This window comes from Panthera onca, chromosome B2 (assembly GCF_046562875.1).
Source record: "Panthera onca isolate mPanOnc1 chromosome B2, mPanOnc1 haplotype 2, whole genome shotgun sequence".
Lineage (NCBI taxonomy): Eukaryota > Metazoa > Chordata > Mammalia > Carnivora > Felidae > Panthera > Panthera onca.
Genome location: NC_138343.1, coordinates 131,221,551 through 131,238,554, shown reverse-complemented (window position 1 = coordinate 131,238,554; position 17,004 = coordinate 131,221,551). Strand labels below are relative to the sequence as shown.

Genomic DNA, 17,004 nt, shown 5'->3' with positions numbered 1-17,004 from the left:
AAGGGTTCATTTCACTTCTGCACATTAATTTTCATAAATGTGTCTGCATATTCATTAGAAGACTATGCAATTCATTTGCTATTCAAGGATCTCAACTAGATAAGAATGATACATGAAGTAAAAGTTTAGTTGTTCATCAATAACACTGAAGCCAATTTCATAGAAATGCAGACATTAAAACTGAAGAGCAAAGTAAACTTACATGAATGTATACACAGATAACATAAACACTGCTAAAGAAAAATTAATGATAAAATTCTAGGATTCCCGTAGAAGAAACGATCAATAAAGTTCATGAATTAGTTCCAAATAGAAAAGTTAAATAAGCCTTTGATCTTTCTTAGAACTAAGAACAAAGGGAAATATTTCCTAAGCTTGACTCCAGAATGAAATGCAAACATAAACATGTTTATAAAAGGTTGTAATCACATAAGAAACTCTTAAAAATAGCTGAGTGAAGTAAAATACAAGAACAGTTCATGAATGTGAAATTTTTAAATTTTCTAGTATGAACATTAACCAAGTTCAAACTTTAACCTTGACATTTGCATGCACTATGACAATTGAAAACCCAAAATGGTTTTTAAAACGTACATGGCTGTAGAATTCTAACTTTTGTTTTGAAAGCTTAGGTCACAAGATACTTTCCTGGAAATCCTTATGTAAAGACATCCAAGTAGTAATCTAAATTTTACCAATAGAACACAATGACCAAGTGACATATATAGTTGCAATCCACTAATAGCCATCTCAAACTTAACCCATCCAAAATCTAGTTCCTGATCCTTCTCGCTTTTCCTGTAGTCTTTCCTGTCTCAGTCCTGGCAATACCACCTTTAATGCCTGTCCATCATGCTGTGCTATAAACCCAGTATAGACAACCGGCTTTGAATGGCACTGTGGTATACCAAAGGTGATCTATTTTTGCCACATTAAGCAATACTGAAAAAAGACAGGGGACATCAATGTCTCTATGCAGTAATGATAGCACTCATGGAAATTACTGTGTTAAGAAATCTGTTAAGAAGTATGGTAAGTTAGTCATGTTAAGTACAGCAGTTCCTGGGGCAGGGTGGGGTGGGGTGGGGTGGGTAGGGGGAGGGAACTCCACTCCCAGTAGAGTTCACCAAGCCCTGAAGACCTGAAACAATATGCTGCCCTTTTCTGGCATGCCTTCAGTGAGCAGTGCCTGGGAATTATCTGTCCCACTGGGAAATGTCACTCCTATTTGCAAATGAGAGTGCAGAGTTTCTGGCCACCTACGTCCACATACACATACATGTATGTTCGTGGTGTGGCCCTGGATGTCATTATCTCACCTTCTCCAGACCAGTATATTGAAGCGAGTCATAAAGAAGAAAAAGGGATCAAACCAGTGCTGCTTACTTATGTCTGTGGTTAACATTTCCTAAACATGCTTGCAATAAAACCTCTTCCCTCGGGCTTGAATAGTAGATACGTGAATTCTCAGTTCGCTTTTCCTTGACCTACATTATCTCTTCTTACAACCTGCTCCACCAGAGACCAAAGTTGTCTTTCTGGAACATAGAAACATGAATCCTCAGGGTAATACACACACTCTCCTCATTCTAGCTATTTTATAAATTAAGATGGTAATTTAGTCTTTGGGACTCCAGCCTTGACACCTTCTACTCTCATTCAACAAGTTGCAATGGAGATAGAGTTGCAACTTCTGAGTTAGTATTTTGTGAACACGTATTACCTGTGCAGATTCTTTTAAAGTTGGGATTTTCCAGAATGTGTCCTGGTAGGCGGCACTGGAACCGATGTTGCCAGAACTCAGGGAACCAGGGATTCCTCGTATTAGTGTCCAGCCTCAGCTTCAGGAAATAATCATCAAATGACCTGACCTCTGGAGATTGCAGCTTTATTGTGATTCCCCCGTTGGCTTCCACCTCATAACCTTCAATGACTTCATCTCTGTCTGCCCATCCATCACTAAAAAAATTCAGGGATTGGGGTAGGGAGAGAGAAAGACAAAGGTCTCACAAATAGAGCTCAGCGTTACACGTGAGTGAGGCAATTCAGCAAGGCTGACAGTCTATTTTAAGCCAGAATTGCTACCCATCAATGGCTTTTTTTTTTTTTTTTTTTTTTTGGTGGAGAGTAGTAACTTCTGAAATAATAAAGTCTTGTTTGTTTTTCACAGTAGTGAAAGTGATGATAATAATAATAGTAGCAATGGCAAGAACTAACATTTATTGAGCATTTACTAGGCTTCAGATTCTCTACTATTCACATTTACTGAGTCAGAAGACGTTCAGCAACTAACTGAAGTCCCAGTGGAGCCAGGATATGGATCCAGGCAGTCTGGCTCCCAACCCAGTGCTCTTTAGGCACAAAACCGTCAATTGCTGTCCAAATCAGAATAAAATAAAACCCAGGCACTCAGGGCCTTCACAATAAGAGCTCAGCAAGCTTTCAAGGTTTCAACCAAGACCATTATATGCGCTGCATTTATAGGGCAGAAAATTGATTTAGCTCAGAAACATGACGACCACAGATCTGGCTCCTGGACGTTGTTCAAACTTACATTGCCTAGAAGTGATCAGATGCTTCCTCTTCAATGTTTTTTCAAAACAGCAGCATTCAAAGAAAACAATCCCACTCCCCAAAATGAAACTAATCCTCCTGCTCACTAAATGGAAGTTAACTGATGTTTTATCCAGTAGGTTCAAATGTTATTTTAATTTGATCACCTTCTAGAACATTCACATTGGTTATGAGTGATGTAGCTCCAATTTAATTCAAGTATGCACGTGAACCAGGCCAAACCTCCTGTGAGTGGCTCTGATTCCTTCCCAAGCAGGTGTCAAAAAAAATTACACTGGATAGAGTTAAACAGGCAAACAAGACTTTATTCAAGTATATTCCAATATGCCAAAGACACTGAACTCCCCTCTGCTGAAACAAAAGTTGGGGAGATTTAATTGCTGGGAGAAGCTAGTGAGCAAGTGCTGGAGGACATTGAGAGGCGCTTGGTCAATGTGATTAGCCATCTGTGTTTTATAATTGTCATTTATCTAAGTTAGGTTTCCACCTTTCCACAGAAACTGGGAAACAGAGGTCTGCTATCACTCTTGATGATTACATTTCAAAGGATGGCTTCCAGGTACCTGAGAAAGAAATTTCTCTGCTGTAAAACTGGCAAGAGTGTAGGAGAAAATGTACACCTCCAAGAGACAAAGAATTTATAATGCTGATTTTTATTTGTTTTATTTTTTCTTTAGAGAGAGAGAGAGAGAACACGTGCATGGGCAGGGAGGGAGAGAGAGAGAGAGAAAGAGAGAGAGAGAGAATCCTGAGCAGGCTCCATGCTCAGTGCAGAGCCCAAGACATGGGGCTCCATCCCATGACCCTGGGATCATGACCTGAGCTGAAATCAAGAGCTCGATGTTCAACTGACTGAGCCACCCAGGTGTTCCTAACAGCATTTTTTTAAATTAAATGCTCGAAGGAAAGGGAAGTCAAGGGGCCCATAGTCAGGAAGAAATTTGTCTACAGCTGAGTCAAACTAAAGAGAATGTTAATTTTCTCCCTTGGTCAAGAGGTGGATTTATTTACACCCACGGAGTCGCTCCCTGCAGTTTCTGGAACATAACTGTTCGGTCTCTGACAGAGAAAGTGTTTTATCACTTGCTTCTCACAGAGCAGGGATCTGGGCCAAATATAAAAGACTGACCATCGCTTACCCCTTGTTACCTGAGATCAGTTGGGATAAATGTGTCCTCCACTAAGCTGAGTTCATTGGTGCAGTTCTATTTCAGAATCTTCCCAGTGAACCACACAGGAGCTGTATTTTCAATAGACCGAGGGTTGTAGAAGGTATAGCTGACTTAACATGATCCAGAGCTAAAGAGACCTTGAAGTATAGTGTAGTCTAACCAGCCAGACCAGAGAATGTCTACATGCTTTTTCTAAATCCATTAGGATAGATATTTTACAATTTTGAACAGATCTTTCCTTTCCCTTTCCCCTCCACCCCTCATTTCCTCCCTCCCTCCCTCTCTTCCTTCCTTCCTTCTGCATTTACCTAGATGCTCTCCTATGCTCAAGATTCAATTGAGAATAAGACACACTATCCTCTGCCCCTAGTGTTACAGACTTGTGGGGGAAACAAACATTAAACAAGAATTACAAACACTGTAAAGGTAAGGAAGGAAAAGCAACCAGTACTATGAGGAGAAGAGTTTGGGGATTTAACTCAGTCAAGTGTGTACATAGGTATATAAGTGTGGGTGGGGAGAAAGTGATTAAGGATGACTAAGAAAGTTATGTCTGAGCTGAGACCCAAAGGATGTGTGGACATTAGTCAGATGAAAAGATGGAGAGGAATTGGTATAGAAGGTTCCTGGTAGGTTATCTAATACATAGGAAAGAGCATGGGCCATTCAAAGAATTTGGAGAGTCCGTATGGCTGGAGCATAGAGGGAAGTGTGGCGGGAAGTATGGGCATAAATCCCAGTTTAGAAGCTGTTAGCCTTAGGACTGCAGGAAGTCCTCAAAGTGTTGTAAGCCTATTACATAATAAGGCCATTGAGCTCTGCTCCCTGGTGGTGAATGACCTGAGTCTTTCTAACAAGTCTGGCTTTACTCACCATCACTGGATATGACGGTCAGTCAAACTAATATTAAAAAAGAAGATAGACTCATCTATTTTTCTCTATGCTCAGTTTGCTTAGAAAACTTTGAACTAATTTAATTATTTCAATTTATTCATATTATATCATAACTACATGTATAGCAGTTTGAAGACCTGAACTGTGGGGTCAAGGGTAAAAATAAAATCCACCAGACTTTCAAGAAATTCTGCTTATGAGTATATATTTAAAATCAAAATGACTTATAAAGAAAAAAGTTACTTTTGACATAAAATTTAAGCTTGAGGTGTGTTACTCCCCAGGATTCCATATTATGTGAGACTTTTCTGTGTGTGTAGATATAGTCTGAACAAGAAACCCACAATTTTTTTAAGTGTATGAAATGAACCTTCTATGCTGTTTATTTGTATTTCTTTTTTTAAAAAAATCATCCCCAGTTTATAAAAGCAAGTATCATGTGTCAGTGCTAAAAGCAGAGAAAGTGTGACCTCCTGTCCTTTTGCCCTCCAACACAGAGGAGCACATCATGGGAGTAAATCATTGTCTATGAATATACACAATTTGAAGTCATATGTTTTAGTGGGGTAGAGCCTTAGATCCCCCTTGCCTTTGGCTAAAGCCCTTCCCCCTCACCATAGATGACCTCATTCCAAAATTAGAGTTGGGGTCAAATCCAAGAAATCATGAAATCACGGAGAACCAGGATGTGACAGAAAAAAGTATTCAGCTAGGATTAGTTGGTGAATACTTTTGAAATGTTAATTGTTAGAGGTTTGTAAGAGATCTTAAATCTATCACAGATAAGGTTAGGGAATGCTAACAAAAAGTTGCTGAAAAACATCCGTAAAGCACCTGGGTTTTTTTTTGGTTTGTTTTTTTTTTTTTTTTTTTTTTTTTATGTACTTAAATCATCTTGTCTACTTGCCAAATAGTATCCACAGAGAATTTTCAAGAATGTTTGCTGCTTAGCTGTGTTGGGATTTTTTTACAATGATATTGTTTTGGTGGATTCTCCGTGAAGCACACTGGAAAACAGGGAGGCAGCAGCTCTCCTTCAACCTGGTTTGGGGGTTTACTCTTGTCGTTGTTGTTGACAGTGGTGGTGGTAGTGTGGACTATGTGACCAGAAATGACCTGTGGGCACCTGCTCAGCCCAGGTGTCTGCAGTGACTCCCACTGTGCTGCATGCTGAACTCTACGAGGCATATTCACAGCCTCCAGCAGCTTCTGCTGCCCCATCTGCTTCCTGGTGATGAGCTCCTTTTCCTATCTGGGCTCTGGAAATAAAACTGCATAATGTGGACAAACAGGGCAAACATTTAACAGAAAGCTACAAAATACAAGAATCCTTGTTCCTTATCCCCCTCAATGTTTTTACACAGCAGCTCTTTCACAAGCCTGTTCTCTTACCCAGAATCATTGTTCTAGTCCCTGTGAAATTCTGCAGTCCCAACCCGAAGAATAATATTTATTCCACTGAATAAATTCTGATGGAAACAACAGAAAGGTATCATTTCTAATTCTAGCAATCATAGCTGGGCAGGAGATGTATGAGTGCCACCTTTGCGTTATACAAGTTAAAATCATTTAATAAGAAAATTGATAGTAAAAAAAAAACAGAAATGCAATTGTATTCATTTAAAAATTGTTTAAAAACATTTTATAAAAACATATTTACATTCAATTAAAATAATTACAGTCTAGGGAGTAAAGCGATTTGATTTGTGTGGAGTACAAGTAATTGCATGTACCTAATAATAAAGCTATAATTCTTTAAAAATATTCCAGAGAAGCGCCTGGGTGGCTCAGTCAGTTAAATATCTGACTCTTGATTTCAGCTCAGGTCATCATCTCCCTGTTAGTGAGTTCGAGCCCTGCATTGGGCTCTGTGTTGACAGGGTGGAGCCTGCTTCAAATTCTCTGCCTCCCTCTCTCTCTGCCCCTCGCCTGCTTTCTTTCTCAAAAATAAACAAATATTTAAAAATATATATGTATTCCAGAGACTAGCATATAACCAAGAAAATTAGAAAGGATAATAAAAATATTTTCAGAAACATATGTAAACAAGCACAAAATTCCATAAATACAATGCTAACCATACTTATAAAGGTTGAAGAAACGTCATGTAGTTCAGTTTAAATCATGTGATGTCAATTGTGAGAAATTTTATGGCGGCAATGGCAGCTTTTTCAATAAGAACTCAGACTGGCTTTATTCATTCGACATTTATGCACTAAGAATCTTGTGTGAGTTAGGCATTTTGCTTACGGCTGCAGATACATTGATAAGCGGTGCAGGTGCGGCCCCTGCTCTCCAGACAATCACAGGGGCAGGGAAGACTAGCCACTGAATACACAATCGCCACAGAGAGTTGCAGCAGTGAAAGGAAAGGAAGACGGGCTACAGAAGAATAGAGAAAGAAAAGGGACATGTCAAGGGAGGTTTTGCCCAAGAGGAAGTAACATCTAAGACAAGACTCATAGGATGCATTGGAGCTGCACAGTAAAAAGAGAGATGGAAGAAGAACCAGTTCAAGAGGGGACAAAGCAATCAAGCAGCAAGGCTTTCAGTTTGCTTAAAGTGTGCAAGGTAACGCTTAAGACAAGCCTGTGAGATGTTGAAGAACCTGAACATCCTTTTTCTTTTTAAGATTATTCATTTATTTTGAGGTGGGGGGAGGGGCAGAGAGAGAGGGAGAGAGAATCCCAAGCAGGCTCTGCGCTGTCAGCACAGAGCCCGACAGGGAGCTTGATCTCAAAAACCGGGAGACCATGACCTAAGCCAAAATCAGGAGTCTGACACTTAACCTACTGAGCCACCCAGGCACCTCTGAACATCCTTGTTAAGGGTTTTGGATTTTATTTTTAAGGTGGTGAGAAATTACGCAGATTTTGAGCAGGGATATGACATGGTTAGGTTTGTCTTAGAAAGGTCATTCTAAAATTACCTAGAGTGTAGTTACTTGTGAACGTTCTTTGTTTCTAGAATTCTCAGACAAAAACTGTGGAAACACATTGTGGGCATGGGTGCGTGTGCACACACACACACACACGTACACCTATGCACACATGCACACACACAGGCTAATTACATTATAATGTGAAGGCACAGTGGAGATTTGATGAACCAGGAATGGGGATAGTGGTCCAATTAGTTGGTAGTTAATTTTAAAATTAGTTGCTGCCAACTCACCACAAATATAAAACTGATACAAAATGTAGGTATTATTTATTTAATTATGTAGGACAGGCACTTAGAGGTCATCAGCCCGCTGGAAAACAGAGAGGATGATGAGCTACTTCCCCCTTCGGTTTTCCTGTCCTGCTAGAATTAGAATTCAAACAGAACCCTCACTTCTAGCCCTATGGTGTTCTGGTAGAAAAGCGACCAAAGTGGAGGAGGGGACGAGATGGTGGCAAAAGGCAAAAGAGGAAAAATGAAGGGAATTCTCAAGAAGTGGAAACTTCACATATGGGAGATCAAGGTCAGATAAGTAATTCTTATTTTACCATATGCTCTTCACCCCATCCCCCAACTCACCTCTGGCATCCTGAACCTGAAATTATCTGCCAGCTGGAGACTTGTGACTATGTCCTAGCAGAAACGTAGGGCAAAGATTGTAAACATTGCACACAACCGTGCACGTGTGGGAGCCTTTCCTAAAACTTCTACAAACCAAGCTTTCATGTATCAAAGACAATTTTAAGCCAGTGTAAAAGAAGGGTGGGTCCATGAGGGGAATTACTGTGGACAAGTGGATCTTTTTTCTTCCTTCAAGTTCCACTACCAGGGTAGCATCCCATTCTGTCTCTCATTCAACTAATCCCAGGAGACAAAATGAAATAGGAATTGGTTACTGAAACTTTCTAAGCCTCTGTTTCCCCACCTATAGAATGGTGGTGGAAATGGTATCAACGTCTTTGGATTGCGTGTGAATTAAAATATATGATCCACGTGAAATATGTAGCACAGTCTAGCACATGATAAAATCTTACTAGATGTTAACAGTTCTTTACCATCAGTCTCCTCACAATCCATCCAATGTGTGAGCTCTGTCTAGATATGGGAAGGTTTCTCTACAAAAGCACTATTCACAGTATGGGCCAAAGACTGGTGCCAGTTCATAAACTGTTACCACTCAAAGAGGAAGTAAGACAGAGACTGAGACTAAGCATTTAGAAAAATCTATAGCAGTGAGACATTGTTGTAAGATCTAAGAACGTGATCTGTGGCCCCCTGTCATTGCGTAGGGTGTAAGCACTTTGTTTTTACAATTTGTATGGTCAATTGCCTGTAGCTCAAGCTGTATGCGTGCCATATGCAGTAGAACCGTGTCATAGTGTGTGGCATTTCATGGTTACTTTGCCAACTGTAACCCAAAAGTATATAAATATCCAAGAACATAACAAGCATTTATTTTTATGCACTTTTTTTTATAATCACTTTAAATTTTAATCAAGCTTATTTTATAATCTATCATGTAAGAGTAATTTCTACATTAGGGAAATACAAGTCTCATTATTTACTTTAACTCTAATTATATGGCCACACAGGCTTCACTGGATTTTTTTTTATGGGAAAAGATATACAATCTGCTAAATGTGGCAATAATAGTATTTGAATATGGATAGCGGAAAGGATTCCAGAGAAATGAGGGCAAAAGAGTTCTGATGAAATTCACCTGAAAATACATCCCCTCATATATTGAATTTGGTTTTTATCCCCAATTGATGGTGAGGTGCTGAAACCATAGTATGTTATTTGTGGAGTTGCTTTACCTGACGAATTTGTGAAGTCATCAAAATTTACTAATAATTGATACACAAAACATTAAAAGTTAAATGTACAATCAAATAATTCTTTGACACAAAAAGTATTAAATTAAAAAGCTGATAGAACTCTATGTTCAATATTCTAACAAAACATTAGTGTTTCACGGGTTTTAAATAAAGCGGCATCCGGGGTTGCTAAGACTGAAAGACACATACAGTTGCCAAGACATCAGTGAATGACTGCATCAAAGATATTTGCTTAGCAATGTTTGCTGATTCCGGTAAAGAAAGTAGCTCAAGTTTTACTTTCTGTGCATCATAGCTCGATGATTTCTGAAACTGCCTAATGATGTGGAAAACCAAGGCCCTGCATAAATGAAGCTGGGAAAGCATTCTTTCATTGCAACTTGAGAAACGTGCGGATAAATTCTTACGTGGCAGTTCTTTTAGTATGTGTGCGATTTGAAAATGATGAAGACTTAGGGGAAGAAAACTCTTCTCTTATTTAAATTCTCTTTTAGTTCCAAAGCTGAGAAGCACAACTACCTCTAGATATGATAACATTATGAAGAATTACTTTGTCAAAAAATGTGGCTGGGGGCTTATGTTCGGTACGGGAGTAAGTTCTTCTGCTCCAACTGCCATCATCAGGGAAACATCCTGGAGTAGTTACCTAAGTAGCTTGTGAGAGAATGGAAATCGACGCAATAGTTTCTGTTTTGAGAAGGTCTTGGTGAAAAAAAATCAGCTGAAGTAAACACCACTTAGTGACATGATATAAACTTTGTGTTATGTAAGAACCAATGCACTGAAGGTGGCTTTCATTGGCCCATCAGAACTGATTGTTAGCATTTTTCCCAAATGCTATGTTCTGTGTCTTAACATTGGCAGATTGAAATTGTTCATGATGGAGATACATACTTCAAGGAAATAGGTAACTGCTATTAACTTAGGGCTTCTGTCTTATTGACACCTCCCCCCCCACCCCCAGCCAACTGTAATAATATAGAACCTGACCATAAACAGCTATTCTTGGTATTGAGAGGAAAAATTATATCAAGAATGAACTACAGAACAGTTTTTCTTCAGGATAAGAAATCAGTTTTGTCTCAATATGTAAACATATCAATAGGAAAGCTTGACTTTCTCTATTGACTGATATCTTTGATATAGTTAATGATCTTTAAATTTCTTGAAAAGAAAGAATCTTTTTTTTTTTGACAGATAGGAGCTGACATTCATAAAGGGCAAAATTAAAAGTCAGAAATTTTGAAGAAAAAGGTTTTTTTGTAGATTGCTATGTCACAATTTTAATTTCAAAATAATTGTCAACAAGTAGAGATGATCTCAATATTATCATCTGCAAAGTTTTGTCAGCAAATGTTTCATGAATTGTTCATGAGTTAGATTGCCTTAGTCTCCTTGGGCTGATATAACAAAATACTACAGACAGATGGCTTAAACAACAGAAATTTATTTTCTCACAGTCTTGAAGAACAGAGGTCCAAAAGTAAGGTTCCAACTGACTCAGTTTCTTGTGAGAGCTCTTTTCCTGGCTTGCAGACTATGTCTTCATGTGGCCTTTCCTCAGTGCTTAAATACACACGGTATGAGAAAAACAGAGAGACAACAAGCTCTCTGGTACTTTTTTTTCTTACAAGGACACTAATCCTATTGGATAAGGGTCCTACCCTCATGACCTCATTTAACTTTAATTATCTCACTAAAGGCCCTATCTCCCAACACAGTCACATTGGAGATTAGGACTTTAACATATGAATTTTGAGCGAACACAATTCAGTCCACAGCAGATGTAATTTTATTAAATTTGTTACTCATTTTTAAAAATCCTCATATAAGAAATCAGTGGTCCCAGAATTCTTTTATTTCATCAAAAGATAATTTAAATTGAACTAAAAAGTTATGGAATAAATTATTGGAACTAGCTACTGATTAAAGATGACTTTTGAAAATAGAGCATCACTCACTTTACTTGGGATCAAAAATTTTAAATGAATACCCCAAATTCACTGAAATTGCTGCAAAGTGTTTCTTCCATTTCCATCAGCACACCTCTGTGAGGCTGGTTATTCTATTAGGAATGTCATAAAAATTATATAAAGAAGCAGAATACATATGCATAATCCTATGCAAGTATGATAGTTAAACCAAACCATATTGGATAATTTAATAAAGTCATTATCATATTAAAATTTTAAATATTGATATGCATGGTGTTTGTTAAAAGGGTACATACAGGCATTCAACATAGGAAACCTCTACTTCACTTGTAACTTTTTATTTACAATTATAGAATATCTAAAAGTTAGGAGTATAATAGTAATATTCTCTACGAATCACCTAGGCCCAACCCACACTTTCAATGAACAATGAATACTGTTTTGGCAATTCTTTTCTTTGTTTATTTTTATTATATTTACTGAAATGAGATTTTGTGTCTGTTAAATCTAATAATACAACTTTGGGCTTGTATTCTTCATGTCTTTATGCTGTATTTGACTTCCTAATAATTTTCTTAATTTTATTTTACCAAAGTTCCTAACTAGATTGAAATTAAAAGGAAAGAAGAAGAAGAGGAAGAGGAAGAAGAAGTAGTAGAAGAAGAAGAAGAAGAAGAAGAAGAAGAAGAAGGAGGAGGAGGAGGAGAAGGGGGAGGAGGAGAAGGGGGAGGAGGGGGAGGGGGAGGAGGAGAAGGAGGAGAAGAGGAAGAAGGAGGAAGAGGAGGAGGAGGAGGAGGAGGGGGAGAAGGGGAAGGAGGGGGAGGGGGAGGAGGAGAAGGAGGGAAGAGGAAGAAGAAGGAGGAGGAGGAGGAGGAGGGGGATGATGAGGGGGAGGAGAAGGAAATACAGAAGCACGTTCTAGAAGATGTTAAGATAAAGTTGTAAGAAATTGTTAAGGGAAAGACTATGCTGGTTCAACAGTTCAAAATGGAACTCTTTGAAAACTCCATTTGGAAGCTCATGGTAAATGAAGCCATGACCACCAAGTAGAGACTTTTCATTTTGTTGGGAAGGCTCTGATGGCTTCATTCCTTAGTGCAAAATTTTACAGATTTAAATTACAAATCTCTGCTCTCCGTTTTAAATCCCTGGCTGTTTTATTGCCACTGAACTCTTATTTTTCATGTCCCTGTGCCATCCAAATGAAAGACTGAAGTTTCCCAAATAATTGTTAAGAACCAACTGAGGGGAAGCAAGAGACCCATTAGAAAAACAGTGCAATAAAGAGCCAAAGTGATTCTGATTAAAACATAAATCAGATCCCGGCATTTCTCTGCTTAAAATCCACCAATGCCTTTCCTTCTCACCCAAAGTCTTTTGATGAGTACCTTTAAAGGCTCTACACACTCTGATCCTCATTACCTCCCTCATCTCTACTATTCTAACCTTTGCTCTGCTCCAGCCACACTGGTCGCCCTACTGTTCCTCAGTGAACAAGGACGCCCTGGCCTTAGGATCTTTGTAGTGGCTACTCTGCCTGAAATTCTGGAATTCTCTTTACTTGGGTATTTTCATGGCTCACTCTTTCATTTCCTTCATGTCTCTCAAATGTCACATTCACAGTGAGGTCTTTCTCTATTTAAAATTGTGTCCCTTCTCTCTATTTCTTTGTTCTCATTAAAGCTTATCGCTATCAAGGTACCTGGGTGGCTCAGCTGGTTAAGCATCCTTGATGTCAGCTCAGGTCACGATCTCATGGTCTGTAAGATCGAGCCCCAAGGTGGGCTCTGTGATGACTGTGAGTAGCCTGCCTGGTATTATCTCTTTCCCTTTCTCTCTCTGTCCCTCATGTGCTCATGTGGGCGTGTTCTCTCTCTCTCTCTCTCTCTCTCTCTCTCACTCTCTCTCTCTCTCTCCCCCAAAATAAATAAACTTAAAAAATTTTTAAAAAATGACATTGGAAAGCTGCTTTTAAAAAAACTTATCACTATCTGGCATGCCATGTAAATATATTTTCTTTATTCCTCTAGTGAAATGGAAGCTCCATTTCAGAAAGCAGAAAGGTTTCTATCATTTTTGTCCACTTATGTAACCCAAGCAATTATAAGAGTTGTTAGCTCCTAGTAGGTGCTCATTATATATTTGTTAAATGAATTAATGAATTAATGGATAAAGATGTATGAACCAATTTGTATTTAAGAATTCATAGAGAATACTCTAACAGTGATATGTGGGAGGTGGTTCATACCAGCTGGCAAGAATCCATTGTTAGCGTCTTTTCCCAGCTCTGTATTGAGTAATTTCATGTCGGAAAGTTGAAACTGGCCATACTGAGAGTATTTCCTTCATGGGAATATCAGATTTTCTAACAAAGTACCACAAACAGGAAGAGTCACACCTGAAATTTATTCTCTCATAGTTATAGAGGCTCTAAGACTGAAATCATGGTGCCAGCAGGATAATGCTCTGAGACTCCGTGTAGAATCCTTCCTTGCAACTTCTGAGCTTCTGATAGTGACCACCCATCCATGGCACTCCTTAGCTTGCAGCTACATTGCTCCAAACCCTCCCTCTGTGATCACATGGTGTTCCCCCTCTGTGTGTCTGTATCTCTGTGTCTCTTCTCCACTTATAAGGACATCAGTCATATTGGATTAAAGGCCTACCCTACTCCAGTACGACTTCATCCGAACTTATTACACTTGGAACAATTCTATTTCCAGATAAGGCCATATTTTGAGGTATTGTGGATTAATAATTTAACACATCTTTTTTGAAGACACAGTTTAATCCATAAAAATGAGCAAACACTAGAAATCAAGGCTTTATTGTTCTGCTTTGTTTCATTTTTGAAGAGAATCAGTTGTTAAACATTTACCAGCACACCACTAACTAAAACAAGCTGTTATATTTTCTCTGAAATTTGGGATTAGTTGTAAACTCTGACCCGTTAGATGAGCTAAAGGACATCTAAATGATTATTGTTTAGTTCTAAAATATCCATAATAGAAATTAAAAGCTATTATTTTTAAATTAACATTTATGAAAGCTGTAGTTATATAGTTAATACATTTAGATCACTTTTTCACAAGGGTAGACAATTACATGCTAAGAAGCATCAAAAAATATAAAACACCCAGAAAAATGACCAGTTTCAGCCTAACAAATACTATAAAATTTTAAAAAGAAAATGTAAGTTTATACCTGTAGCTATTTGAATTTGAGGACAATAATTATAACTTTTTAAAAAATGTTTACTTATTTTGAGGTGGGGGGAGAGGCAGAGAAAGTTGGAGGGAGAGAATCCCAAGCAGGTGCTGTGCTGTCATTGCAGAGCCAGATGTGGGGCTCAGTCTCACAAACCGTGAGATCCTGACCTGAGACAAAATCAAGAGTTGGCCGCTCAACAGATTGAGCCAGCCAGGCGCCCCATGATTACAGCTTTTGCATTAGAATCACATATGTACACTTATGTATGCTTCAGGTTCCTCAGCTTTGAGTTGTTCTTAATGATAAGTTGAATTGTATCTAGGACTTAGTAAATCATTCTAATAATACAGGAAAATGTATACAAAGTTATCATATATCTGTATGGTACTTTTTTATTTTACATTCATATAATTAATTCACTTAGAGTAAATTTGATTCATTGAAGAACTAATCTAGATCCTCCAACATTAGCTGATTCAAATCTTTGGCATTCTTTCATTTAATAAATATTTACTGATATCCTACTTAGTGCCAAGCACTGTTAGGTCCTGAAAATAAATTAATGAATAAGATGAGAAATATCTTTGCTCTTATTTAAATTCATAGGTTGGATTTCTACTTCGAGCCTAGACAGATTAACAAATACCAAATTCATTTTTCTGTCGGCGACAACTAAAACACTGGACAAAATACATAAAATAATGGCTCTCAAGACATTTTCCATCAAGCGATGCAAGACAGTGATCTCTATGAAGTGAGCAACAAATGAGATGAGCCCTAAACTATTTTGAGCCTACTTCTTGGAGGTTTCCAAATCATGACTCAGAAAGGCAAGGGAAAGAGGGGCAGGAAGGCACGGACTCAGGCACAGTCCAGTGGATTCACTGAGTTCAGTGACAGAGTTGAATGTCAGGAAAAACCAAGGTGGCCAGACTCCACAGGGCAAAGCACTGGAGAGGGAAGAGCTTCAAAGACAGAATAGTCTGCAGTAATTCTCCCAAAATATTCAGCTGAATATTAGACAGCCCATGCATGTGATGAAATTATATAAGACTGAGGAAACAACCAACCAAGAAAATTTGACTGCATAGTGCCTGGAGATCACACAGAGTTGGGAATAATAATTATTCCCAATAGCCAGAATGGAAAAAATCATGTTTCACAGAAAAATGGCTAAAGTACTAAAAAGGAACTTGCCCCAGTATTTGGGAAAAATTAGTCTTGGACTAACTGCTTCTCTGGTCTTGGCTAACGAAGCTTAAAAGCAAGATGAAAAAGGACAAAATTATTTCTAAGTAACGTCACCTCTTCCCATAAGTAGCTCAAGAATATTTTTAAGAAATACAAAATATCTAGTATTTAAAAAGGTAAAATTCACAATGTCTGGCATCCAATAAATATTACCTGGCATATAAAGTTATATATGGAGTGAGGGGGGAGTGAGATATTAAAGTGACAAATAATGAAAAATTATCACATGATGATATAGGTTAGGTAGAGTGTTTTTAAAAAGTCCTGTGATATAAATGAAGAGGGGATATTGTACACTGGGTGGTCAGGGAAGCGTCTCTGAAAAGATAACTCTTCAGTAGGTATCTGAAGATATTCTAAATTCTCTAAGTCCTTGTTGGGCAATGAGAAGGTGTTCTCATTTTGGTCACCCAAACTGATGAGCGATCCTGAGAGCAAAGCTGGAGAAATCTGTCAGGCCACTGGAGCTCAAAGCAAGTCACAACTCTTACCTGCACCTCAGCATACCCCATTTTCTGTGTAATTATGAGCCCAGAAATACCTCCATGTTCAAATTACAAAGATATCCCAAGTTCCTTTCAGAAAAACTGTAAAATCATGCTCTGAGGGAACTCAGTATGGCTCAAAAACCACATGGTGTTATAGCAAGCTATCACCTGTGTGATCCCACTAGGACTAGGTCAGAATGGACCCATTTGGAGCTTAAATTCTGTAAGGTTTGAATTTGAGGCTGTAGCTTTTGACTTCACTGGTGTTAAAACTGAGCTATCCAACAGGTTCCACCTCATCACTAAAATTTCCATCACCATTTATTTTTTAGTGGCCTCTAGTTCCAAAGCAGTCCCAAGGTTGAGAGGAGGGGTCTGCTTAGAGACAGTGGACTGGAAGCAAGAGCTATGCAGGTTTCTGTGAAATAGAAGGATCTACTTTCTATGTACATGTGTCTACTTTCTGTGAAAGAAAAATCTACTGTCTTTATGGAAGACAGTAGATAATCTAACCCCATTTGATTTAATAGCACTTGATCTTAGCCAAAAGGCTGAGAAGTAATTGATTTAATATTAGATGAGAAAAGGGCATATGAGTATACACGGAGGCCAAGAAGGTAGGTACAATGACTAATAATGAATAAGAGGTTTATAAGATAAAAGTAAAGGAGGAATGAGTTATGAAGATCCTGAGTTATTA

At 38.3% G+C, this 17,004-nt stretch overlaps 1 protein-coding gene across 4 annotated transcripts in view; it reads right to left on the bottom strand.

The window, feature by feature from the left end:
• Nucleotides 1–17,004, bottom strand: part of GRM1 (glutamate metabotropic receptor 1) — a 423,034-nt gene that overhangs the window by 109,338 nt on the left and 296,692 nt on the right. For all 4 annotated transcript variants that reach the window (XM_060616846.3, XM_060616845.3, XM_060616848.3 and 1 more), the window contains exon 4: nt 1,724–1,959. In XM_060616846.3, coding sequence (XP_060472829.1) covers nt 1,724–1,959 — 236 coding nt within the window. The remainder of the gene's footprint in view (nt 1–1,723; nt 1,960–17,004) is intronic.